Here is a 27,463-nt window from a genome sequence, read left to right on the forward strand (position 1 = left end):
CAAGATTGGAAGGGTGTGAATCTCATGGTCTCTTCCACCATGGAGTTTAGACCATATGCTCTGAAAATATTTCGGTCTTTAAAAATCTTCACAACCAGTATTTATGGGCATTTTACAAACAAACTGCATTATGCTGTTACAGTGAAAACTCTACATAAATTGTGAAATTTATGGTCCTTGACTTGGACTTGAGGGTCGGGGTGGAGTTATATATATCAAGTGCTGAAAATGCATAAAATTTTCAAAAATAATCTTACTGGTGAAAATCTAATAAAATTAATTTAGAAAAGTGGTCTTGTGATTTGAAGATGTCAAGAAATGGTCATCCCGAGGATGAAGTTCCCAAATGCATAATGAAGTTTAAGATGGATTTAAAGGGACTGATTCAAGATTTTCCCCAAAATTTTGTTTTTCACTTTTAATGATCAGAATCTATTGTCTAATGTATTTAAATGATTTCACATAAAAATCAAGTTTATACATCATTACAGAAGCTCATTTTAGAAAGTCTATTATTTGTTTTGTAAACAAAGATTGCGGTACGTTATGTTTACGAAATTTTCAAAAGAAATGGATATCGATCTAAGTTTATTATACAGGGTGATCTAAAACATGTTACACTTTTAAACTGTTATAAAATTTTAATACCTTAAGTTACAATTATGAAATTTACAACATATAACAAAAAGGATTTAAATTTTTTGTCAATGCATACATTTGTCACAGCTTCCTTATTAATCACCAAAAACTTTCTTCGGAATAACATATGTCATTTTACAACATATGTTCCAAATGACGTCCCTTTGTCTTTAACATTATTTGAACACGATTTCTGAAGTTTTTTACCACAGCTTTACATGTATTAACAGAGATTGATCTTATTTCTCGTGTAATTGCTGTTTTTAAGTCTTCTGTTGTTTGTGGGAAGGATAGTACACTCTGTCTTTTAGATAACCCCACAAGAAGAAATCAAGGGGGTTCAGATCGGGGGAGTGCGGTGGCCAAACATTTGCGGTACGATAAGAAATGTATTGATCACCAAACGTGTTGTCAAGCCACTGAAGAACACAACCTGCAGTGTGTGGCGTAGCACCGTCCTGTTGAAACCACACATTATCGAAATTTACAACTTTTCGTCTAAGAGCTGGTAGAAATTTTGATTTCATTAACTTTAAGTATCGTTCAGAATTTACCGTCACTGCATCGCCTTCGAAAAGGGCCAATTATTCCGCTTGAATTTAATGCAGCCCATACAGTAACTTTCTCACAGTGAAGAGGTTTTTCCACATAAAAATTGGGTTTTGTCAAATGAAATTTATATTATTACACTAGATGTTGACAAAATATCTTTGTAATTATGTTCCCCAAACAAAGTTTTGGAACATATTGTTTTTACTCTTTTTCTTATTAAGGTCTTCCGTCTCCTGCGGAAGACCTTACTATTATTGTTCGCGTTCTTCTTCATTATTATTATTATTAAGGTCTTCCGTCTCCTGCGGAAGACCTTACTATTATTGTTCGCGTTCTTCTTCTTCATTATTAAGGTCTTCCGTCTCCTGCGGAAGACCTTACTATTATTGTTCGCGTTCTTCTTCTTCATTATTATTATTATTTTTATTATTATTATTATTATTATTATTATTTTCCTTGGTAGTACACGCGTTTTTCTCAGCCATTTCTCGATCGATTTTCACGAAATTTTCAGGAAAGATGTCTTTTGGTGACGAGACTTTGCTTGCAAAATTTCGTGCTTGACGTCACTTCCGGTCAGGAGTTATCTCTCTTTTAGTGACTTTTTGAAGGGCCTTGTTGTCCACACATCTCCTCCGTTAGTTTTGAAGCTAGAGTCTTGAAATTTCTACACAAGATAGAGTAAACATTTTACAAGATTTGTGGGGGATTCGATTTTACCGGAGGCGATTTGCCTAAAGGCTCGCCTGGACCTGAAAAAATGGATGCCAAAATTTTTCGCCGATTTCGGCGATTTTTGACCTTTGATCTCCAATATCTTTTTTCTTGCAAATATTTTCTTAAGACATGTAGAACAAAAGTTGTGCACATTTACGACATCTTTTCGAAAATATCAAGATTTAGGGGCTAGCCCCTTAAATTAGGGATCTAGAAGGGCTCAAAGTCTAGATCAAATATCTCAAAAATCGTTAATATTTTGGTATAAGTCAAAGAACAAAAAATGTTCATCTCAACAATCCAAATCTATTCATATAAAAATTTAGGTCATATGTTACGTAATAAGGGATTTTAAGGGCCAAAACCATAAATTTTTTACCCCTTGTATCTCGAAAACGACAAATATTTTGAAAAGCAATAAAGAACAAAAGTTGTTCAGAATGATGATCTGAACAATATGCCTATTTCGTTTTTACCCTATGTGGCCCCGTTAGGGAGCTACAGTTTGGCCCCTAAAAATTACTTCTAGAAATAACTCGAGAACGGTAAAGAATTTCTAAATACTTGTTGAACAAAAAATGTTTGAAATGTCATGACCTTTCTTACGATATCAAGCAAAAGGGGCTGACCCTTTAAATTAGGGGCCCAGAAGGGTCCAAAGGTTTATGAGAATATCTCAGAAACTATTAATATTTTGTAATAAGTCATTGAAGCGGAAATGTTCATCTAAACGAGCTTGTTCTTATCAAATCAAAAAGTAGGTCATATGTTACGTAATAAGGGATTTTAAGGGCCAAAATCATAAATAATTGACGCCTCATATCTTGAAAACGACAAATATTTTGAAAAGCATTATTGAACAAAAGTTGTTCAGAATGATAATCTAAACAATATGTACATTTTGTTTTTTCCCTATGTGGCCCCGTTAGGGAGCTACAGTTTGGCCCCTAAATATTTCTTGTAGAGATAACTCGAGAACGGTAAAGAATTTCTAAATACTTGTTGAGCAAAAAATGTTTAAAATGACAAGGCCTTTCTTACGATATCAAGCAAAACGGGCTGGCCCTTTACATTAGGGGTTCAGAAGGGTCCAAATGTTTTTGAGAATATCTCAGAAACTATTAATATTTTATAATAAGTTGTAGAAGCGGAAATGTTCATCTCAACGAGCTTGATCTTATCAAATCAAAAAGTAGGTCATATGTTACGTAATTAGAGATTTTAAGGGCCAAAATCGTAAATATTTGACGCCTCATATCTTTAAAACGACATATTTTTTGAAAAGCATTATTGAACAAAAGTTGTTCAATGTGTCATAACCTATCGATCAATATCAAAAAATGGGTCTGTGGGCCTCATGGCTCGCCTGTAGAGTCGATTTTTGTCGATATCAGTCGATTTCAAAAACTTGTAACTGGTAAATATTTTGTAGGGACATATTGAACAAAAGTTGTTCAGTTTATCGAGATCTATCGATTGATATCAAGAAATAGGCCTATGGTCCTAATGGCTCGCCTGTAGAGTCGATTTTTTGTCGATATCGGTCGATCTCAATAACTTTTTACAGGTAAATATTTTGTAAAGACATATAGAACTAAAGTTGTTGAGTCTATAGAGGGCTAACAAATGACATCAAGAAATAAGCCCGCGGGCCTTATGGCTCGCCTGGAGAGTCGAATTTCACCGCAACTTTGCTTCAGAAGCTTATGATATGAAAAATTGATTATATCTAAAGTGTCTTAAAGTCGGAAACTAAATTGGGACTCATTTGTCTTTTCTTTTCTTTTTTTAACTCCGAGTGCATCAACAAATCGGACGGAAGACCTACTCGTTGCTCGCAACGAGATCATGTCTAGTTATTATTATTATTCTTTTTTTTTCTCCTTACCGATTTTGTGCAGAAGATTTCTCGGAGATGGCTGGATCGATTTGCTTCAAATTTTCAGGGTTGATGCGTTGCCATTTGAAGTTTATACCACCGTTTCAATTTTTGAAAAATCACTTCCGGTTGGAAGTTATTCCCCTTTTATCGATTTTCAGATGACCATTTTGTCCAGACAAAAACTCAAAAACGACATAAGCTAGAGTGCTGAAATTTTCAGTGATGTTAGACGACATGTCATAGTTGTGCACCTGGGTTTTAAAAATTTCCGGAAGTGCCTAGTATGGAAGCTCGGTAGGGGTCGAAAATGGAGTTTATAAAAGTGCCCAATTTTTTCCCACGTTTTAAATCATAACTTTTTACTCGTAAATATTTTGTTTAGACATATATAACAAAAGTTGTACAGTTTATTGAGATCTTTCGTGCCATATCAAGAAATGGACCCATGGGCCCCATGGCTCGCCTGAACCATTGAATTTCTGTTACAATGATTAACTTTTTTCTCACGAAACTTTTGATAAGACATGTAGAATAAAAGTTGTTCAGTTTTGCAAGATCTATCTAGTGATATCAAAAAATAGGCCTCCGGGCATCATAGCTCGCCTGAATAGTCCAATTTATATCACAGTTAATAACATTAATAACTTTTTTCTCGAGAAACTTTTGACAAGACATTTAGAACAAAAGTTGTTCAGTTTAGCAAGTGTTAACTAATGATGTGAAGAAATAGGCCTGCAGGTCTCATGGCTCACCTGAACAATTTGGTTATTGTTGCAATCTATAACATTTTTGTCAAGAAACTTTTAATAAGACATCTAGAACAAAAGTTGTTCAGTTTTGCAAGATCTTTCGAACAACATCATGAAAAACGCGAACGGGCCTCATGGCTCGCCTGAAAAGTTTGACTATTGTCACAATTACTAACTTTTTTCTTGAGAAACTTTTGATAAGGCATGTAGTACAAAAGTTGTTCAGTTTTGCAAGCGTTAACTAACGATGTTAAGAAATAGGCCTGCGGGTCTCATGGTTCACCTGAACAGTTGGGTTATTGTTGCAATCTATAACATTTTTGTCAAGAAACTTTTAATAAGCCATCTAGAACAAAAGTTGTTCAGTTTTGCAAGATCTTTCGAACAACATCATGAAAAAGGCAAACGGGCATCATGGCTCGCCTGAAAAGTTTGATTAATGTCACAATTACTAACCTTTTTCTCGAGAATCTTTTGATAAGACAAGTAGTACAAAAGTTGTTCAGGTTTGCAAGATCTTTCAAACGATATGAAGAAAAAGGCCCATGGGCCTTATGACTCGCCTTAACAGTCTCATAAATGTCGCAATCAATAACTTTTTTCTCAAGAAAATTTCCATAGGACATGTAGAACAAAATTTGTTCAGTTTTGCGAGGTATATCTAGAATGATATCAAAAAATAGGCCTCAGGGCGACATGACTCGCCTGATCAGTCGAATATGTATCGCAGTAAATAACATTATTAACTTTTTCTCGAAAAAAAGCTGACCACTTTAATTAGTTGCCGAGAGGGAGAGAGAGTCTTTAATTTATAACATTTAAATGACCAATAATTGTAAAACATTACCGAAACTAAATTGTATGTCTAGACAATATATTTGTATCGTTATTTATGAACGAAAATCTCAGTCAAATTCTTATCTCATCGCATCTAAAATTGGACGGAAGACCCACTCGTTGCTCGCAACGAGATCGCATCTAGTTAAGGTCTTCCGTCTCCTGCGGAAGACCTTACTATTATTGTTCGCGTTCTTCTTCTTCATTATTATTATTATTATTATTTTCCTTGGTAGTACACGCGTTTTTCTCAGCCATTTCTCGATCGATTTTCACGAAATTTTCAGGAAAGATGTCTTTTGGTGACGAGACTTTGCTTGCAAAATTTCGTGCTTGACGTCACTTCCGGTCAGGAGTTATCTCTCTTTTAGTGACTTTTTGAAGGGCCTTGTTGTCCACACATCTCCTCCGTTAGTTTTGAAGCTAGAGTCTTGAAATTTCTACACAAGATAGAGTAAACATTTTACAAGATTTGTGGGGGATTCGATTTTACCGGAGGCGATTTTCCTAAAGGCTCGCCTGGACCTGAAAAAATGGATGCCAAAAGTTTTCGCCGATTTCGGCGATTTTTGACCTTTGATCTCCAATATCTTTTTTCTTGCAAATATTTTCTTAAGACATGTAGAATAAAAGTTGTGCACATTTACGACATCTTTTCGAAAATGTCAAGATTTAGGGGCTAGCCCCTTAAATTAGGGATCTAGAAGGGCTCAAAGTCTAGATCAAATATCTCAAAAATCGTTAATATTTTGGTATAAGTCAAAGAACAAAAAATGTTCATCTCAACAATCCAAATCTATTCATATAAAAATTTAGGTCATATGTTACGTAATAAGGGATTTTAAGGGCCAAAACCATAAATTTTTTACCCCTTGTATCTCGAAAACGACAAATATTTTGAAAAGCAATAAAGAACAAAAGTTGTTCAGAATGATGATCTGAACAATATGCATATTTCGTTTTTACCCTATGTGGCCCCGTTAGGGAGCTACAGTTTGGCCCCTAAAAATTACTCCTAGAAATAACTCGAGAACGGTAAAGAATTTCTAAATACTTGTTGAACAAAAAATGTTTGAAATGTCATGACCTTTCTTACGATATCAAGCAAAAGGGGCTGACCCTTTAAATTAGGGGCCCAGAAGGGTCCAAAGGTTTATGAGAATATCTCGGAAACTATTAATATTTTGTAATAAGTCATTGAAGCGGAAATGTTCATCTAAACGAGCTTGTTCTTATCAAATCAAAAAGTAGGTCATATGTTACGTAATAAGGGATTTTAAGGGCCAAAATCATAAATAATTGACGCCTCATATCTTGAAAACGACAAATATTTTGAAAAGCATTATTGAATAAAAGTTGTTCAGAATGATAATCTAAACAATATGTACATTTCGTTTTTTCCCTATGTGGCCCCGTTAGGGAGCTACAGTTTGGCCCCTAAATATTTCTTGTAGAGATAACTCGAGAACGGTAAAGAATTTCTAAATACTTGTTGAGCAAAAAATGTTTAAAATGACAAGGCCTTTCTTACGATATCAAGCAAAACGGGCTGGCCCTTTAAATTAGGGGTTCAGAAGGGTCCAAATGTTTTTGAGAATATCTCAGAAACTATTAATATTTTATAATAAGTTGTAGAAGCGGAAATGTTCATGTCAACGAACTTGATCTTATCAAATCAAAAAATAGGTCATATGTTACGTAATTAGAGATTTTAAGGGCCAAAATCGTAAATATTTGACGCCTCATATCTTTAAAACGACATCTTTTTTGAAAAGCATTATTGAACAAAAGTTGTTCAATGTGTCATAACCTATCGATCAATATCAAAAAATGGGTCTGTGGGCCTCATGGCTCGCCTGTAGAGTCGATTTTTGTCGATATCAGTCGATTTCAAAAACTTGTAACTGGTAAATATTTTGTAAGGACATATTGAACAAAAGTTATTCAGTTTATCGAGATCTATCGATTGATATCAAGAAATAGGCCTATGGTCCTAATGGCTCGCCTGTAGAGTCGATTTTTTGTCGATATCGGTCGATCTCAATAACTTTTTACAAGTAAATATTTTGTAAAGACATATAGAACTAAAGTTGTTGAGTCTATAGAGGGCTAAAAAATGACATCAAGAAATAGGCCCGCGGGCCTTATGGCTCGCCTGGAGAGTCGAATTTCAAACGAATTTCACCGCAACTTTGCTTCAGAAGCTTATGATATGAAAAATTGATTATATCTAAAGTGTCTTCAAGTCGGAAACTAAATTGGGACTCATTTGTTTTTTGTTTTTTTTTTAACTCCGAGTGCATCAACAAATCGGACGGAAGACCTACTCGTTGCTCGCAACGAGATCGTGTCTAGTTATTAAGGTCTTCCGTCTCCTGCGGAAGACCTTACTATTATTGTTCGCGTTCTTCTTCTTCATTATTATTATTATTATTATTATTATTATTATTATTTTCCTTGGTAGTACACGCGTTTTTCTCAGCCATTTCTCGATCGATTTTCACGAAATTTTCAGGAAAGATGTCTTTTGGTGACGAGACTTTGCTTGCAAAATTTCGTGCTTGACGTCACTTCCGGTCAGGAGTTATCTCTCTTTTAGTGACTTTTTGAAGGACCTTGTTGTCCACGCATCTTTTCCGTTAGTTTTGAAGCTAGAGTCTTGAAATTTCTACACAAGATAGAGTAAACATTTTAGAAGATTTGTGGGGGATTCGATTTTACCGGAGGCGATTTGCCTAAAGGCTCGCCTGGACCTGAAAAAATGGATGCCAAAATTTTTCGCCGATTTCGGCGATTTTTGACCTTTGATCTCCAATATCTTTTTTCTTGCAAATATTTTCTTAAGACATGTAGAACAAAAGTTGTGCACATTTACGACATCTTTTCGAAAATATCAAGATTTAGGGGCTAGTCCCTTAAATTAGGGATCTAGAAGGGCTCAAAGTCTAGATCAAATATCTCAAAAATCGTTAATATTTTGGTATAAGTCAAAGAACAAAAAATGTTCATCTCAACAATCCAAATCTATTCATATAAAAATTTAGGTCATATGTTACGTAATAAGGGATTTTAAGGGCCAAAACCATAAATATTTTACCCCTTGTATCTCGAAAACGACAAATATTTTGAAAAGCAATCAAGAACAAAAGTTGTTCAGAATGATGATCTGAACAATATGCATATTTCGTTTTTACCCTATGTGGCCCCGTTAGGGAGCTACAGTTTGGCCCCTAAAAATTACTTCTAGAAATAACTCGAGAACGGTAAAGAATTTCTAAATACTTGTTGAACAAAAAATGTTTGAAATGTCATGACCTTTCTTACGATATCAAGCAAAAGGGGCTGACCCTTTAAATTAGGGGCCCAGAAGGGTCCAAAGGTTTATGAGAATATCTCGGAAACTATTAATATTTTGTAATAAGTCATTGAAGCGGAAATGTTCATCTAAACGAACTTGTTCTTATCAAATCAAAAAGTAGGTCATATGTTACGTAATAAGGGATTTTAAGGGCCAAAATCATGAATAATTGACGCCTCATATCTTGAAAACGACAAATATTTTGAAAAGCATTATTGAACAAAAGTTGTTCAGAATGATAATCTAAACAATATGTACATTTCGTTTTTCCCCTATGTGGCCCCGTTAGGGAGCTACAGTTTGGCCCCTAAATATTTCTTGTAGAGATAACTCGAGAACGGTAAAGAATTTCTAAATACTTGTTGAGCAAAAAATGTTTAAAATGACAAGGCCTTTCTTACGATATCAAGCAAAACGGGCTGGCCCTTTAAATTAGGGGTTCAGAAGGGTCCAAATGTTTTTGAGAATATCTCAGAAACTATTAATATTTTATAATAAGTTGTAGAAGCGGAAATGTTCATCTCAACGAGCTTGATCTTATCAAATCAAAAAGTAGGTCATATGTTACGTAATTAGAGATTTTAAGGGCCAACATCGTAAATATTTGACGCCTCATATCTTTAAAACGACATCTTTTTTGAAAAGCATTATTGAACAAAAGTTGTTCAATGTGTCATAACCTATCGATCAATATCAAAAAATGGGTCTGTGGGCCTCATGGCTCGCCTGTAGAGTCGATTTTTGTCGATATCAGTCGATTTCAAAAACTTGTAACTGGTAAATATTTTGTAAGGACATATTGAACAAAAGTTGTTCAGTTTATCGAGATCTATCGATTGATATCAAGAAATAGGCCTATGGTCCTAATGGCTCGCCTGTAGAGTCGATTTTTTGTCGACATCGGTCGATCTCAATAACTTTTTACAGGTAAATATTTTGTAAAGACATATAGAACTAAAGTTGTTGAGTCTATAGAGGGCTAACAAATGACATGAAGAAATAGGCCCGCGGGCCTTATGGCTCGCCTGGAGAGTCGAATTTCAAACGAATTTCACCGCAACTTTGCTTCAGAAGCTTATGATATGAAAAATTGATTATATCTAAAGTGTCTTAAAGTCGGAAACTAAATTGGGACTCATTTGTCTTTTTTTTTTTTTTTAACTCCGAGTGCATCAACAAATCGGACGGAAGACCTACTCGTTGCTCGCAACGAGATCGTGTCTAGTTATTATTATTCTTTTTCTCCAGTACTTTTTTGTCCGGTAGTGTTCTCAGAAACTACAAAAGGGATCGATATGAAACTTTCCAGGATGATAGTATAGCGTTTGTAGATGTGCATAGTGATAGTCATTTTGTTTGCACGTGCATGCACGCGCGCGCACATGCATTGCAATTTTGGTACAAAAAATGGAAAATCAGAATATTGAAGGAAGCGATATAAAACCTAAATAGGATGATAGTATATCATTTGTACATATGAAAAATAATAGTTATTTTGCCAGCACGCGCACGCATGCGCGTGCACGCGCATTACAAAATTTGTACGCTAACTTTGGAATCAGTCTAACTTTTTTATTGTTCATTGAAATGGCTTGAAATTCATATCATAGGTAGATATTGAGACCATTAACTGATTTACATGGTCAAAATTACCAATTTGCACGCGCATGCACGTGCGCTTCATTTTGATTGGATAATGCTAAAACGTTTGTAACTATCTTATTTATGAAGCGAATGAGATGATATTCACAGCATACGTAGACAATATGTGTATCTATATGTTGGTGTAACAAAAAATGCCAACGCACACGCGCATGCGCGTGCAACGTTTTTTAAATATTCAATTTTTAAAGGACGATAACGTTTTTGTTTTTCATCAAATTCTATTCATATTAGGGGTTTAGATGTATCTTGGTACTCCTTACAAATTGCTGTGGTTAGAATTACTGCTCAGCACGTGCATGCACGTGTGCTGATTTCTGATTGGACGATTTTAAAATCGCTATAACTTCCTTATATTTGGTGGAAACGTTATGAAATTCATACTGTGGGTATATGATACAAATGCCTGTTGAACGACATCAACAAAAATTCGGAATCATACACGCGTGCGCGTGTATGCACGTGCAACGCTTTCTTTCATTTCTTGGTACTGAAATGACCATATTGAACGTACTACATGTAATTAAAGGCTAAAATAAAATGATTTTTTCCTATAGATTCACAAGGACATCACTTTTTAATTGGGGGAGGTTTGGGGAACATCTGTAACGGTCCCCGTTACAATTAGAACTAGTTGCTTTTGTTTTGATAAAATTATAGATGATTAAAAGTGTAACGCATGTTTTGGGACACCCTGTATCTTTCATATTTCAAGCATTTTTCGAGTAAAATGCATCATTTAAAAGTTATAATTTGGCATAATTAGGATGCTTTATATTACAAAATTAACATTTCACTGGTTTGTTTCTATACATGAAAAGACTCCAGTCTTTGTGTACATAACACAGATTTAAGGCTAAAATATTGCTTTTATTCTTGCGTTCAGAAGTTCAAAATTTTGGCTGTCATCATTTAATTAGTTACATTTTTAATGTTTGACATTAAATATGAAAATTATTTTTTTCAAAAATCGTGAACCAGTCCCTTTAATGTACATAATGTATTTCATATTAGAAGTTCAACAACTTGTAATTTTCTCAAAAATTGAAGAAAATCAAAGTCCTTGCCACATGTACATCTTAAATACCCATTCAAACAAAATATGCATACAAACACTGTAAAATAAAAAGGTTCTCCATTAAAAACTGAAGAGTTGGACGAACAAACTACCCTCCAAATAAAATAAAATTTGAAATAAAGGGGCAAAACTCCTACAAGAGAGTCAAAATTTGCAAAATCATCTAAATTGACCCACAAAGCTACACAGCAAGTTTCAGCTTGATATGTGGCAGAAAAATGTAAATAGAAACAGAAAACCTTGAGATGTACAGATATCCTTTCCATGGCTGAAGCATAATAAAACGGATATAAAAACTGGGTTCATATAACCAAGAGTGATTTCACAAACAACTGCAACAAAAAGCACAGATGTCTTTAAAAAATGGGTTATTATATAGGGTGTTTTCTCATAGATTGGTCATGCATTTTGACTAAAACCCATGTTTAATTTGATTTTTATGCCCCCCTTTGAAAAAGAGGGGGCATATTGTTTTGCAACTGTCGGTCAGTCTGTAGACCATGTGTTGTCCGCTCAATATCTTTCGACTCCTTTGCTTGATAACAACCAAACTTGGTACAGGGGTTGCCCCTGAAGAGTAGATGATCCTTATTGATTTTCAGGTCACATGGTCAAAGGTCAAGGTCAAACTGCTGGTCTTTACCCCATGTGGTAGACCATGTGTTGTCCACTCAATAACTTTTGACCCCTATGCATGATAACTACCAAACTTGGTACAAGGGTTGCCCTTGGAGAGTAGATGATCCCTATTGACCTTCAGGTCACATGGTCAAAGCTCAAACCTCTGGTCTTAAGCCCATGTGTTGTCCGCTCAATATCTTTTGACCCCTTTGCTTGATAATAGCCAAAATTGATACAGAGGCTTTCCTTAGAGAGTAGATGATCCCTATGGATTTTCAGGTCACGTGGTCAAAGGTCAAGGTCAAACTGCTGGTCTTAACCCCATGTGGTAGACCATGAGTTGTCCGCTCAATATCTTGAGAACCATTCACTTGATTGTAATGATATTTCATATGTGGGTTGGTTATAAAAAGAAGAGGACCCCTATTGTTTTTCAGGTCAAAAGGTTAAAGGTCAAGGGTCAATCTACTCTGGACATAGGAATATACTGTCCGCTCAATATCTTGAGAACCCTTTGCTTGACAGACATCAGACTTGGTACACTGGTACATCATCAGGAGAAGATGACACCTATTGATTTTGAGGTCACATGGTCAAAGGTCAAGGGTCAAACTGGACATAGGAATATGTTGACCACTGAATGTCTCAAGAATCCTTTGCTTGACAGACATCAAACTTGGTACACTGGTACATCTTCAGGAAAAGATGACCCCTAATGATTTTGAGGTCACATGGTCAAAGGTCAAACTGGACATAGGAATATACTGTCTGTTCAATATATTGAGAACCCTTTGCTTGACAGACTTCAAACTTGGTACACTGGTACATCTTTAGGAAAAGATTACCCCTATTGAATTTGAGGTCACATAGTCAAAGGTCAAGGGTCAAACTGGACATAGGAATATACTGTCTGTTCAATATCTTGAGAACCCTTTGCTTGACAGACATCAAACTTGGTACACTGGTACATCTTCAGGAGTTGATGACCCCTATTGATTTTTAGGTCACATGGTCAATCCACTCTTGACATAGGAAGATATTGTCTGCTCAATATTTTGAATTGATGATACTACTCTCAATTAAATGATGTGTGTGTGTATAACCCTTTTCAATTTTGCACCATGGGGGCATTTGTGTTTTACAAACATCTCTTGTTTCATTAATATTGAATAGGAATATAGAATCTTACTTAGCTATCCTTGAAATATGTCTCGTTATGTATACATCGTCAAGTAAAATAATTTATCAATTTAAAGTTATTACTTAATACGCTTCATATTTAGATAATCGCATATTTGTACAAACTTGAAAAACCTACATTTAGATAATGATATAAAATTCTGCACATATGCATATCAATAAATTAAGGAATAGTTTTCCTCCTCAATCATCACTGTACTTGGAAAGTGTTAAAAATATTCTTACAAATACATATAAGGTAAGTGTGTGTTTCAAAACGTTATGGCATATCTGAACTTGCTAATTCCTTAAGAAATAAGACTCGTATGTTTAAGGCAACAAATCCATAATGTATAAAAATGTAAACTATAAAGGCAAAAATGAGGTACTATACAAAGTTGCACTGACTAAAATATTTTTACTCATGCATTGCATGTACGTTTTGGCTATAGAAATGCAGGTTTTTTATCTGTTGTATTAAACTACAGATGCCCATCATGAAATCGTCCTCAGCTACATGTATATGAACCAAGTTTTTCAGATCTATCTTTTTACAGTATGGCCAAGCAGAGTCATAAGTGCTCAGATGTTGAAAGGATATAGCTGTACCATAATACGTCCCATTTAAAGCTGTATGACCCGATGTTGATGTATTATTTTTGTACATAATTACTTTAAAGCAGATTAATTACTTTATAAAGTTATTAACTTTCCCTTAATTACATGTTGAAAACATCTGCATGTAAAAGAAAACAGTGCGAATATTATTTAGAAAGTAAATATAGTGGGTATATATATAAATCATCCCATATTTATACACAACCACCAGACAGTCAGAGTTTAACATTTATTTACATATCCAACTGAAAACTCATATTGATTACTAACATACATGCCTACATCAGAAGAACATACAATATGTACAAAACAACAAAAAATAAAATACAGTTTGGCGTTCTGGGGGCTTCTCATTCTTATAACTCCAATACTACATAACTATATGTACTCTACTCTACTCTACACTAACTCTAGTGAACTAGCCTTGGGCTGATCCCAGCAGGTCACGTACGACCATCTGGACTAAAACCACAACTAAGCAACTGGCTGATCCCAGTGAGCTACCCCGGGTTGATCCCAACGGGTCCAAAAGGAGTGATGACGCTCCGGGCTGATCCCAAGGAGCTACCCGCGACTGAATCTAGCGGGTTAATGAACACAAAACAAGCTCCGGGCTGATCCCAAGGAGCTGCCCGGGGTGATCCCAGCGGGCGAGAAAACAGACTGAAGCTCCGGGCTGATCCCAGGGAGCTGAATGAGCAAATCCCCATGCATGCAAAACTGAATGGAAATGAAGCTCCGGGCTGATCCCAGGGAGCTTACCCGGGGCTGATCCCAGCGGGTAACCAACAAACCCGAATACAAATCCAATGAAGCTCGAGCTGATCTGTGAGCTTAACCATGTATATACAGAGAAACATAGACGTGGCCGAGATTCCTGCCCGAATAACGTGTCAACCTAATATCTACAATATACCGCCTGCCAACATAATTCATATACAGGTTCTAATACAATACATGTACATATAAACAAATAATGTATGTAATAAGTAAATAATCCCTTGGGGGCAAAATTCCCCCAGGAATGAACGCTCCCTTGGGGGCAAAATTCCCCCAGGGATGAACGCCATGAACAAAAGGAATGAGGAGCCCCAATAAGAGAAGAGAGCCGGGGAAGTTGATGGGGAAGGTGGGTGGGTAGCTGCTGTTACTTTCAGTCTCCTACAAGGCTATACAATGAACTTAATCAGCATCCCCCTCTAGGCATCAATGCTCCCGGCTACTCTAATCTGATTGGTCATCTAATTACACTGACCAATACCAAATCTAATTTTAGAATCGATATGATAAATAAAAACAAAGCAACATCAAATATCCTAATTAAACATAGTTAGCTAAGTACAGGAAAAGGAAACCAACGTTGTGTATAAATAATAATTTAATAAATCAAATTTCAATTTATACACAACCACCAGACAGTCAGAGTTTAACATTTATTTACATATCCAACTGAAAACTCATATTGATTACTAACATACATGCCTACATCAGAAGAACATACAATATGTACAAAACAACAAAAAATAAAATACAGTTTGGCGTTCTGGGGGCTTCTCATTCTTATAACTCCAATACTACATAACTATATGTACTCTACTCTACTCTACACTAACTCTAGTGAACTAGCCTTGGGCTGATCCCAGCAGGTCACGTACGACCATCTGGACTAAAACCACAACTAAGCAACTGGCTGATCCCAGTGAGCTACCCCGGGTTGATCCCAACGGGTCCAAAAGGAGTGATGACGCTCCGGGCTGATCCCAAGGAGCTACCCGCGACTGAATCTAGCGGGTTAATGAACACAAAACAAGCTCCGGGCTGATCCCAAGGAGCTGCCCGGGGTGATCCCAGCGGGCGAGAAAACAGACTGAAGCTCCGGGCTGATCCCAGGGAGCTGAATGAGCAAATCCCCATGCATGCAAAACTGAATGGAAATGAAGCTCCGGGCTGATCCCAGGGAGCTTACCCGGGGCTGATCCCAGCGGGTAACCAACAAACCCGAATACAAATCCAATGAAGCTCGAGCTGATCTGTGAGCTTAACCATGTATATACAGAGAAACATAGACGTGGCCGAGATTCCTGCCCGAAAAACGTGTCAACCTAATATCTACAATATACCGCCTGCCAACATAATTCATATACAGGTTCTAATACAATACATGTACATATAAACAAATAATGTATGTAATAAGTAAATAATCCCTTGGGGGCAAAATTCCCCCAGGAATGAACGCCAAATGAACGAAAGGAATGAGTGAAGCCCCCAAGAACCGGTAGTCATGAAAAAAGAAAAAAAAAAAAAATTTTTAACATGTAATAATAATAGGCTCATGTACACAGTAGAAAAAAAAAAAAAAAAGAAACAACATATTACAAATATGACATTTGTACTTGTGCTTTTTGAACAGCCTCTACATCTGTTCTAATATATCTGTTGTAGCAGTCTGAAGACCAACGACCTAATTCTTTAATAACATGATCTTCAACACCAGCTGCAGCCGCTGCTGTAGCTGCACCTATCCTAAAAGAATGACCTGAAAATTTGTTATCATCATATCCAATCCGAAGGAGTATCTCTTTCAGTTGCAGAACAAAAGTGTCTCTTGGCATGGGTTTAAGGTTAAATTCATTGTCTACAAATAATGGCGATTTGCCAGTGTTTGAACTAAACAGAGATTTGCGAGCATCTAAATATGATATCATGGTGTACACCGGTTTAAAGTGGTCATTTTCAAAAATAACAATTTCAACACCTTTTGAAAATGGATCTGTTTTGGAGGTTCTTAATTTCAAAACAAAAGCACTTCCTCCTGGTTTAATATGTACATCTGAGATTTGTAAAAATTGTTCTACATTCTGAGATTTGCATGTGATTTCACCACATCTCAAAAAACCAAAAAATGCACATGAATACATACATTTTAACATGAGATCTACAAAAGGAGAAAAAACTCCCTGGTCTAAAACATTCCATATTTGTGCTAAAATTCTTGTAGTAATAGGAAAACGCTTGTGATGGACATTTGACTGTAATCTTTTAACACCTCTTAACACATAATGCAACTGATCGCATCCTTTCAAGACATCGCCCAATCCAGACTTAATATAGTGAAACCTAATGCCAGCAAGATATAATTTAATGGTGTCATGTTTCAATTTCAGCACCGATTTACAATGTGTCACAAAATAAACAAGGTCTGATTCTTGTATGAGAGGTAACCCATGCTTGGAGAACTTAGCACCATTCATAATCATAAAGTTCTGAAAACACTGTAAGGCTGAAGAATATGTCTTGCGAGTTGACTGGTTCAGTGAAGCTTCCCAAAGTCCCTGCAACTCCTGATCTAGTCTGTCATCATCACCGAATGATGCACGCAAGGCACTGGAAAGGGGTTGGCTTGGGGAGCTAAGGTTCGGAATCTCTGCATCTGGAAACGAGAGAGAGAGTCAGCAATACAGTTTTTTGTACCTTCAATATGCTTAGCATGAATGATATAATGGTTGCTAGCCGCGTGAAAAGTCAAAGTTCTCATAAGTTTCATTATGCTTTTAATTTTCGAACGTCCCTTGCATATAATATCTACGGTTGCTCTGTTATCACAATGAAACAAAATGCGCTTCCTTTTCCATTTATCGCCCCACAGAAGACATGCCATCACTATGGGGTAGAGTTCAAAGAAGGCCATTGATGTCTTCTCTTGCAAAATTTCTTTGGGAAAATATCCTAGAAACCAGTCATTCTGGTAAAATCCACCAAAGGAAGATGGGGTGGCATCCGTGAAAAGTTGAATATCTGCTGCATTCACAATGTCATCATTGATGAAAAAAGAAACGCCATTCCATGAACGAAGGAATTTAGCCCACATAGTGAGATCTGCTCGGCACATACTGTCTAACTGAATATGGTAATGTAATGGTTCTACAGTTGTGGATAGAGCGATAAGGTGTGAAATAAAAGATCGTCCTGGTAGGATTACTCTACATGCAAAGTTTAAGTGTCCAAGTAAACTAAGTAATTCCCTTTTTGTACAGGATTTGCGGTGCAGGAACGATTCCACTATTTCTGAGATGCGATCAATCTTGTCCTTAGGTAACCTTGCTATCATGTTGAAAGAATCCAAGTAGATACCCAAGTATTCCAATTCCGTATTTGGGCCTTCAGTCTTTTTAACCGACAGTGGAATCCCCAAGTCTTTGAAAAGGCTAAGCAGCTTTAGCTTAATTTCGGTAGCATTCGAGTCTGGAGGAACGACTACTAGGAAATCATCAAGTAGGTGTAGAATATTGGGCATTTGGTATTTGTGTGTAGCAATCCAGCACACTGCAAAGGACAAGCTATCAAAAATTTTGGGACTTGAACGACTTCCAAATACTAAACGTTTGTAAAAATAATATTGGTTTTCCCACTTAACACCATGAAAGGGCCACAATTGAAGGCAGATAGGCATTATTTTAAATGCATCTGTGATATCGGTTTTTATCAACATAGAATTCTTTCCACATTTTTTGATAAGCTGTATAGCATCGTCTATGGTCACATAGCTGAGAGAAAAGTCTTCTTTGTTGATCAAGTCATTCAAGCTAGGATTATCTAAGTCATTATGAGGCGCCGACATGTCCACGATGAGTCTCTTTTTCTTAGAATATTTACTAATTGCTATACCAATTGGATTTATACGGTAATGAGGAAAAGGAATATCTGTAAAGGGACCCAATAGGTAACCCTTGTCAACTTCCTGTTGTAGTAGTTCCGTTACACTGTTGGAATACTGAATCGCCGACTTGAGATTTTTACATTCAAAGTTATTGTTTGGAATATTTTTGAACCCCGTGTAAAAGCCACATCGTAATCCATTAATCAAATACTGTGTGAAATCCCTATCTGGGTGGTCTATCAGCAGATCTTGTAGTATATCTATCTGCACTGGTGTCGTTATTTCGAAGTCGAAATTTCCCTCTGTGGCTTCTGGTGAGTGGAGGCCCCAAAGAACTGGGGCCAACTGGAGTTTTTGTGCTTGGACAGTTAAGTTTGGAATGGTCTTCTTTGCATTCCAAGCAAATATGAGCATTCCTGCATCTGGCTAGTTGACAACCCCGTTGTCCATTGAAATTGTTGCAGATTTCTCTACCTGCGTGGAAGTTTCTCTTGCGCCCGTACGAATCGTTGCTGTCAGTGGGTCTTCTGTTGGCATTCAATGGACAGAATCCAGTCAGATGTAGGGTGCTGTTGCAAGCAGCACATGACTGGGGCTTTGAGTTGGCAAATATGTTGCAAAACAATGTATTGTTACGAATTGACCAATCCACTAAAATGTTGTTGAATTTCAGCTGAGCCGCGGCCATAAGGCTAAAATGGCGGTGATATTCGTAAAAACCTTTCCCAGGATAACGGGTGGCCATGTCCACTAAGTCTCTCTCATACAAATCTAATTCCGATCTTCGGTGAGGGTAGGCCTCACACATAACGTTCTTATAAATGCCGAAAGCTTGAATGAATTCCCCAATGGTCAGGAAACGTTGCAGTCTCTGGTCAGACTTGCCCTCTGGTGACTCAATGGGAGTGAAGTAGGGAATAAGAAGAGTGGCTAGGTTCACGTCCTTACCTGACACTATCTGCTGTCTCAGTTGTGGCGATATAGTCTCTACCAATGGTAATGATTCAGAAGCGTAGCCATAGGTCGTCCTCACATTGTTGAGCTGACCAGGTGATCCAGCAGCAGCCGAGACTTGACGCGATTGGAAAGCAGGGAAAGCGGAAGCCAGATCATAACCACGGCTTTCATTCGTCGGAGAAATGGGCAAAGAGTCTGTGGATACGTGTACTGTAGACAGACCCGCCGAAGTTGGAGGTTCGTTGTTACCGGTGGTCACCCGTGTTGCATTTCTTGCCGTTTCTGTCCGGAGAAGCGGTCTCCCTGCAACGGCATTGTCCGACTGAATATTAGCCTGAGCGGTAAGAGAATTCACTCTAGTGTTTAACGACACCACACTTTGTTGCAGCGATTGAACCGTTGATGTCAACTTTGACACCAAGTCTACCAACACTCTCTGTTCGCCATTGTTGTTTACTCGTTGCGTTGCATTGTGGGATGTGTCATTGTGGGACTGCGTAGGTCTATTTATAGGATTCTCATTCTCTTCAATCAAACGTATCAACACGGATCGGCGAGCATTGGTGGGAAAGTTAATACCGCGGGAATTCAGAGTTTCTCTCAAACGTGCCGAAGTCCAATTAGCAGGTAGTTCAGGATTGTACGGTACCGATCGATTAGATCGCTTAGGTCCCATGGCGGGAAAATAATGCACCAGTCACACAAACAAATACAACTCCCAGAATCTTCTATATATGTGGAAAACACTACATGAAAACGTCTCCAAGATGAATAGTAAGTTCCAATATGATCATTGAAAGGAATCACGATATAGATAAATGTTGAAAAGGCAAAAATAATAGCTGCTGTTACTTTCAGTCTCCTACAAGGCTATACAATGAACTTAATCAGCATCCCCCTCTAGGCATCAATGCTCCCGGCTACTCTAATCTGATTGGTCATCTAATTACACTGACCAATACCAAATCTAATTTTAGAATCGATATGATAAATAAAAACAAAGCAACATCAAATATCCTAATTAAACATAGTTAGCTAAGTACAGGAAAAGGAAACCAACGTTGTGTATAAATAATAATTTAATAAATCAAATTTCAAATAGACGTCTATAAATAGACCCACACACGTCAGGGGAATCCCAACATGATGTATGAACTCATACGCAACTGTCTAGTTTTAAGGCTGAAAGAGCGTAAAACAACGAATTACTAAGAGGTATTTGATAATTTTATTTCTATTAAACTTATGGTACGGTACTGTTATAACAAAATACACAGCTTTAAACAGATAAGACCACCGATGATCTGAAAGTTTGTGACACTTGAAATGGCAAAGTGACGCGGTTATTTGTAAACATCGATTTAAAATCAAATAATTTGGGTTAAAACAGGTGAAATAATTTATGACATGTCGTACAGCCTCATAACTACATATGTGCGATGATTTAATAGCGTTTTTACAAGATGGAAACAAATATTGTAATGCGGACCATACAGCTTTAAAGACAGGCTCATAATAAACTTTGATACTATTGAACAGGTCTTGTCACAATACAAACACTAAATATGAAGGTCCTGTATTACAGGTCCCTTTTTTTTTTTTTTTTTTTTTTTTTTTTTAAGAAAAATGGGTAAAATTTCAATGTTCAGGTCAAGAAATAAGAGATTCTGTATCATTTAAAAGGTCTTGTTACAATGAATAAACATGCTTTTCGCCAAATCCTTTTCTATTTGAGATTAAAACAAGTAGACTAATAAACTTTTTACATAAAAAAAAAGCAATCGTGTACATATACAAGTAACTTTATTTAACAACAAATAGACAATTAGATCTCCAATTCAGGAGAGCTGAGTGTGGTTTGGATTAAATTTGGTGAATTCTCCGAGCTGTTCAGAGAACCCTCTCGAATCTTTCCCAGTGGGTCTTTGTCTGATCGTTCATGTTTGTGCTTGTGCTTGTGTTTGTGTTTGTTTTTCTTCTTTTTCTTTTTGGCTTTATGAGCTTTGGAGTCTGTGGCAGACGACAAATCGGGAGCAGATGTTGATGATGGCAACAGTCCAGCAAATGACAGTGGAGCACTAGATTCTATCAAAATGGAAAATAGTTTCAATAAATCGTTCAAAATCAGCAGACATTCAAATTTCACCCAATCTCTGTTTTTTAAGACTAATGAATAATTGTATTATAGGAAATACTAGAAAAATAAAATTATGAAGTGGTATAAAACTGGAAGGCAAATGGGCATTCGCATCATAAGAATTTGCAATATGGATAATGGTAGCTGCACTTTAGTTTACTCTTTAATTCTAGTTTGTTCAAATACTGTAGCCGTATAACAGAGAATATTATTGCATGGGGTGGATAGTTGATCATCAAAATTAATGAGAACAATAATTAATTTGATGTGCACACCAATTAGATAATTGCATGCGATATTTCAATTGATGCTTGCATCAATTCAATTTTTTGCCCACAGTAATTAGATTGATGTGTGCATGAAGTCAATTATTGCTCGCAATAATTCAATTGATGTGTGCATCAAATCAATTATTGCCCACAATAATAATATTGAAGTGTGCACCAAATCAATTATTGCATTACTATCCAAATCTCCAACTAAGGGGGCATAAAAATTGGATTCCAAAATAGCTTCCTCTGGTTAAACTTCTGAATCAAATTGATAGGAATGAATACAACAATACAAGAATGAATATGCCCCAGCTGTTTATAGCATAGTTGTGAGGAAACATTCACCAAGTACTAACAATGACTGTGCAGTGTTCAAATTTAAAAAGAATTTTGTGATTATGTGAAACGTCGAATGTATGCTAGATGTCTTTGTAAGAATTGGCCATTTATTTTCAGCTTTGTAATTATTATCCATGTTCAATTTTGTTATAATGCTATAAGATGTATGTCTTTCACAATAAAGTTATTATTATTATTCAATCTTCACACATACAAATTTTCATTCATATAAATATACATACATTTACTTGTGCTTTGCTAGGACAGTAACAAACCTTAAATTTGCTAATTCATTGTATTGTAATTTTTGTAACACTAAAATGAACATGAGATTTGTTGTACAGCTACTGTAGGCTGACATGCAAGTACATGTACTTTAAACTTGACAATAACTTTCTAAATCTATTATCGAGGGGCGTGAAAACCTGGGGAGCAGATGGTAATTTCTCTGTAATTAAACAATAGAACAAAATTTCTGTGTGATTTCAGTGTTATACACAGTATCATATGATACAAACTAGACATTTATTATGGTAGTGTATTGAGTAAAAAATAACTGTTGCCAATCAATGCATCATGACATGTATTATGCATCGCCACAAATCACGCTTATTGTCTCAATTCACACTATGTCATGGTCATGCTTGTATGATTAAAAAAGACCTTGACTTTATGAATTTTATAAATTTTTTGGATGAAAAAAAACCTTACAGATCATTGTGTGGTTCATAGCAAAATAGCTGCAAAACTGTAGCTCTCTAAGAAAATATTGGGACAGATCAGAGATCTATGATTTGTCCCAATATTTTCTCAGAGAGCTACAGTTCTGCAGCTAATAGCAGAATAATCTGGGGATTGCCGATTGAGAAAAACTGACACAACAGCCAATCAAAATAAGTTTACTGATACAGAATTTGCAAGCATAGCCTGCTGCTAAGGTGGATTTATATATACATGTAGCTATATACTTGACTTGGTTCTAAAAGGATGATCTATGAGCATTTCTGTCTTATGATTTATAAACAAATACTACACATTTTATCTGTGGGTGCTGCCATTAAAATATTGAAATCTGACATTGTGACTGTTTGGTCAATGAAAGATTGTGTCATTTCATAAATATTCATGAAAATTGAGGGCTTCACTGATCATACAGCCACGATTTGAAGTAGGGTAGGTACTCCTGGACTCAGCAAGTGTGGCTAACAACGATGCATATTATGTGGATAGTGTACTGTTTCATCCCTATGGAAATGCAGAACCTTGGTGGCAATTCCGGAGAAGTTGATTCTGTCTCAGATAATCCTAGCCAATCAAAAACCATAGTGGCAGTATATCATCACTTCTTCACGACCACAAATAATCCTAGCCAATCAAAAACCGAAGTGGCAGTGTAACATCACTTGTTCACGACCACAAATAATCCTAGACAATCAAAAACCGTAGTGGCAGTATATCATCACTTCTTCACGACCATAGACAATCCTAACCAATCAAAAACCGTAGTACATTTGTAGAAGTGTAACATCACTTCTTCACGACCATAGACAATCCTAGCCAATCAAAAACTGTAGTAGCAGTGTAACATCACTTCTTCACGACCATAAATAATCCTAGCCAATCAAAAACCATAGTGGTAGTGTAACATCACTTCTTCACGACCATAGACAATCCTAGCCAATCAAAAACTGTAGTAACAGTGTAACATCACTTCTTCACGACCATAGACAATCCTAGCCAATCAAAACCTGTAGTAGCAGTGTAACATCACTTCTTCACGACCACAAATAATCCTAGTCAATCAAAAACCGTAGTGGCAGTGTAACATCACTTCTTCACGACCATAGACAATCCTAGCCAATCAAAAACCGTAGTACATTTGCAGCAGTGTAACATCACTTCTTCACGACCATAGACAATCCTAGCCAATCAAAAATCGTAGTACATTTGCAGCAGTGTAACATCACTTCTTCACAACCACAAATAATCCTAGCCAATCAAAAACCGTAGTGGCAGTGTAACATCACTTCTTCACGACCATAGACAATCCTAGCCAATCAAAAACCATAGTACATTTGCAGCAGTGTAACATCACTTCTTCACGACCATAGACAATCCTAACCAATTAAAAACCGTAGTGGTAGTATATCATCACTTCTTCACGACCATAGACAATCCTAGCCAATCAAAAACCGTAGTACATTTGCAGCAGTGTAACATCACTTCTTCACGACCATAGACAATCCTAACCAATTAAAAACCGTAGTGGTAGTATATCATCACTTCTTCACGACCATAGACAATCCTAGCCAATCAAAAACCGTAGTACATTTGCAGCAGTGTAACATCACTTCTTCACAACCATAGACAATCCTAGCCAATCAAAAACTGTAGTAGCAGTGTAACATCACTTCTTCACGACCACAAATAATCCTAGCCAATCAAAAACCGTAGTGGCAGTATATCATCACTTCTTCACGACCATAGACAATCCTAGCCAATCAAAAACTAGTACATTTGCAGCAGTGTAACATCACTTCTTCACGACCATAGACAATCCTAGCCAATCAAAAACTGTAGTGGTAGTGTGACATCACTTCCTCACAACCACTAGAAGGACCTCTGTGTCTTGTTCTATGATGCAATGTATATGTTGCTATTTCTGATGTTGTTGAGATAAGTTCATGCAAGACAGATAGACACACACACACACAGATCAGATAAAGTTTGATTAGATGAACTAATGCTGTGACGGTGAACACATTTTAGTTGCTTCCATAGTTACCAGATGCCATTGTTGTGGTTGTTGGTGATGATGACCCTTCGCTCAGCCTAGAGGAGGTATCTATGGTGATGGACAACTGAGGCTCTGCAATTGGTGGCTCTTGCTTGACCTTAAAAGTATCAAATACAAACTGAAATTTCTACCTGCTGAGTATTCTAAAGTTAATTAGAACTGGTAAATATCTTCATAAACAAGCAAGAATCAAATTGGAGCATGAATTACAAAACCTGAACATCTTCATGATTAGATAAATAGGGCACATCCTGATGTCAGTTTGGAGTACATAATTGTGTATTTATGAAACACTATGCTCAGTTTCATTAGCTACATGTAGTTCTTTTGGATACATTGGAGAAAATTTTGAATCCTCATCACAAATGAATAATATATTTACAAAGATACAGAGCTGTAAAATTATTATCTTAAATCAAATACATGTCCACATATTTACAACAAGACATTTTTGATAATCACTCTGCTTCCAACTATGAACATGTCCTATTGCGCAAAAACTTACCTTGACATAAATTTCACCTTTATCTGTTAAATAACTTTGAAATTAATCTTATAGTCTTTATCTTGCATAATTCAAATGTTATCATGACCAGGCTTGAATTGAGACCAAACAGACAGACCAAAAACAACACGTTCCTTACATTTGTCTTTGATCTTGAGGGCAGTATTACTAGATGCCCTCTGTGCAAACCAGGGGCACAACTGTGCAACGAATCCAAAATCACTTGTTACAAGCTGTTAAATTAAGAAGTACCCCAACAAATTTGAGGAATTCAGCAGCGTAAGCAGAAGTCGCTGATGACGGAGTGATAGGTGTTTTTGGCACTGTGACTTCCTGAGTCTCAGAGGCCTTTGAGGGCTCAGTTACCTGGGCTTCCATAGGTGTTTCTGAAGGCATCTGTTTAATGCAGAAAAAAACAAAATTCCTGTGCAAATTGTTAGTAGTGCATTGTACATTCACAGTACTCCAAAATGCTGAATAATATTTATAAGTATCTAAAAATTCACTTATGTTTAACATTCTGTAATTTTAACATATTAAATGTTAACTTTTTCATTTCTTGCCTCTGCTGGTTTTCAGCTACTCATTTTTGGACCAAAGAAAGACATAATAGTTAAAGAGTATTGAAATTATGATATTGTACTTCACGCTACCGCTATCATCCTTGATACATTGGGTGTACTTGATTTGTCTACACCGTTATACACCCAGTGTAGTCGGTTTACTCCTAATAATCAAGTGCAATTTGGTGTAATGTAGTCTATTCAATATGAACGTTCAGCAGCTGAGGAGATTCTCATTGGAGAATTAATGATTTTAATGAAAATAAAGTACAAAATGAATAATTACTAGAATTTAAGATTTTTATTTACAGAAATGTATTTTAATATGCATTCATGAATACCTACATACATCTGAAAAATGCCAGGTCACTCATACTCCAAAATATGTGTTGGTTTTTTGGTGCAAAACTTGTTTTTGATGATTGTACAAAATATCAAACATTTTCATTTTAAATTCTTGTAAATGACTATATAAGGTACACTGGATTATCCTATTTGATACTTTACAGCTAACAAAATAAGGGGAGAAAAATCTGAAAATTTTCAGCCCTATTGAATTTTTCAGTGCATTTACCAACACATGCTCTGTACAGGGTGTAGACAGTGTACACCAAAAGTGTACATCTTTGCATTTGATTACTGAATGGTGTACATTTTGTGGTTGGTGTACACAAATCCAGTGTGCCCACAATCTACATGCATACAAATAAATTCTTATTTTCGTTGCAGTTTGATTTTCGCCATTTTCATTGTAAGTCAAAACTGTGAAATTAAAACCGAATATAATCTTATCATAACATTTAAATAAAAAATATATTAAGACTGTAAATTCAAATACGTGAAAATTTAAATAAAAAATACTTGGACAAGAAACTGTGAAAATAAACGGGAGCAAATTGAAAATTGTTACAATAAGTTTTCGTGCAAGCTCACTAGGCTGGAAAGACGTCTATGCTACATTAGTTTGCCTATGGACTCTAAGACATGAAGACCTCAGATTTTTCACAATCCAATTCCACAGAATTTTGACCTTTCCTTTTAAAATGAATGACCGTCGTGACTTTGATAGCATTCTAATGATTCTCCTTCACCCATCTCTCTCACTATGATGGTCTTAGAGTACATGTTACCAATAATTCAGAATTCACATTCTTTGTGAGAAGATACAGTAATCTTGTAGTATACAAATAAATTTATGAATCATATTCTAGACTACCTGTTCATCATTAAATGTTGTATATAATTCAATCTTATTTTCTCTCCCCTTTGAAAACCAATTGAAAAATATCAGAATTCTTACTTTCTTTCTGTACTACACATATTAGATTTAGATTTCATTTTCAG

General features: G+C 36.2%; 3 protein-coding genes across 6 annotated transcripts in view; all 3 read right to left on the reverse strand.

Annotated features, from left to right (window-relative positions):
• Window positions 1-14,107: 14,107 nt before the first annotated feature.
• LOC130053812 (uncharacterized) lies at window positions 14,108-18,510 on the reverse strand. Its single transcript, XM_056161400.1, has 2 exons — window positions 17,479-18,510; window positions 14,108-17,341 (listed from the first exon to the last, which is right to left on the reverse strand). The coding sequence occupies exons 1-2, from the start codon at window positions 18,508-18,510 to the stop codon at window positions 16,265-16,267; spliced, it is 2,109 nt and encodes a 702-aa protein (XP_056017375.1). The 3' UTR covers window positions 14,108-16,264.
• Window positions 14,108-20,182, reverse strand: LOC130054213 (uncharacterized). The gene has a single exon (XM_056163064.1). It carries the CDS (start codon window positions 20,180-20,182, stop codon window positions 18,773-18,775), a length of 1,410 nt encoding a protein of 469 aa, XP_056019039.1. The 3' UTR covers window positions 14,108-18,772.
• LOC125669937 (transcription initiation factor TFIID subunit 2-like) overlaps window positions 14,108-27,463 on the reverse strand; it is a 46,171-nt gene continuing 32,815 nt past the window's right edge. Inside the window, exons 30-32 of one of the 4 annotated variants that reach the window (XM_048904797.2) lie at window positions 25,809-25,952; window positions 25,040-25,148; window positions 14,108-21,591 (exon numbers count right to left, since the gene is read on the reverse strand). In XM_048904797.2, coding sequence (XP_048760754.2) covers window positions 21,332-21,591; window positions 25,040-25,148; window positions 25,809-25,952 — 513 coding nt within the window. In that variant the 3' untranslated portion in view covers window positions 14,108-21,331. Of the gene's footprint in view, window positions 21,592-25,039; window positions 25,149-25,695; window positions 25,953-27,463 lie in introns of those variants that run through there. The other 3 variants (XM_056163062.1, XM_056163063.1, XR_008802495.1) reach the window with 3 other exon arrangements.

This window comes from Ostrea edulis, chromosome 4 (genome assembly GCF_947568905.1).
Source record: "Ostrea edulis chromosome 4, xbOstEdul1.1, whole genome shotgun sequence".
In the NCBI taxonomy this organism is placed as follows: domain Eukaryota; kingdom Metazoa; phylum Mollusca; class Bivalvia; order Ostreida; family Ostreidae; genus Ostrea; species Ostrea edulis.

Coding starts and splice junctions, on each gene's coding strand:
- LOC130053812 (XM_056161400.1), bottom strand. CDS start 18,510: ATGTCGGCGCCTCATAATGACTTAGATAATCCTAGCTTGAATGACTTG. Junction 17,342..17,478: donor ATTGTGATAACAGAGCAACC/GTAGATATTATA, acceptor CTGTATTGCTGA/CTCTCTCTCTCGTTTCCAGA.
- LOC130054213 (XM_056163064.1), bottom strand. CDS start 20,182: ATGGGACCTAAGCGATCTAATCGATCGGTACCGTACAATCCTGAACTA.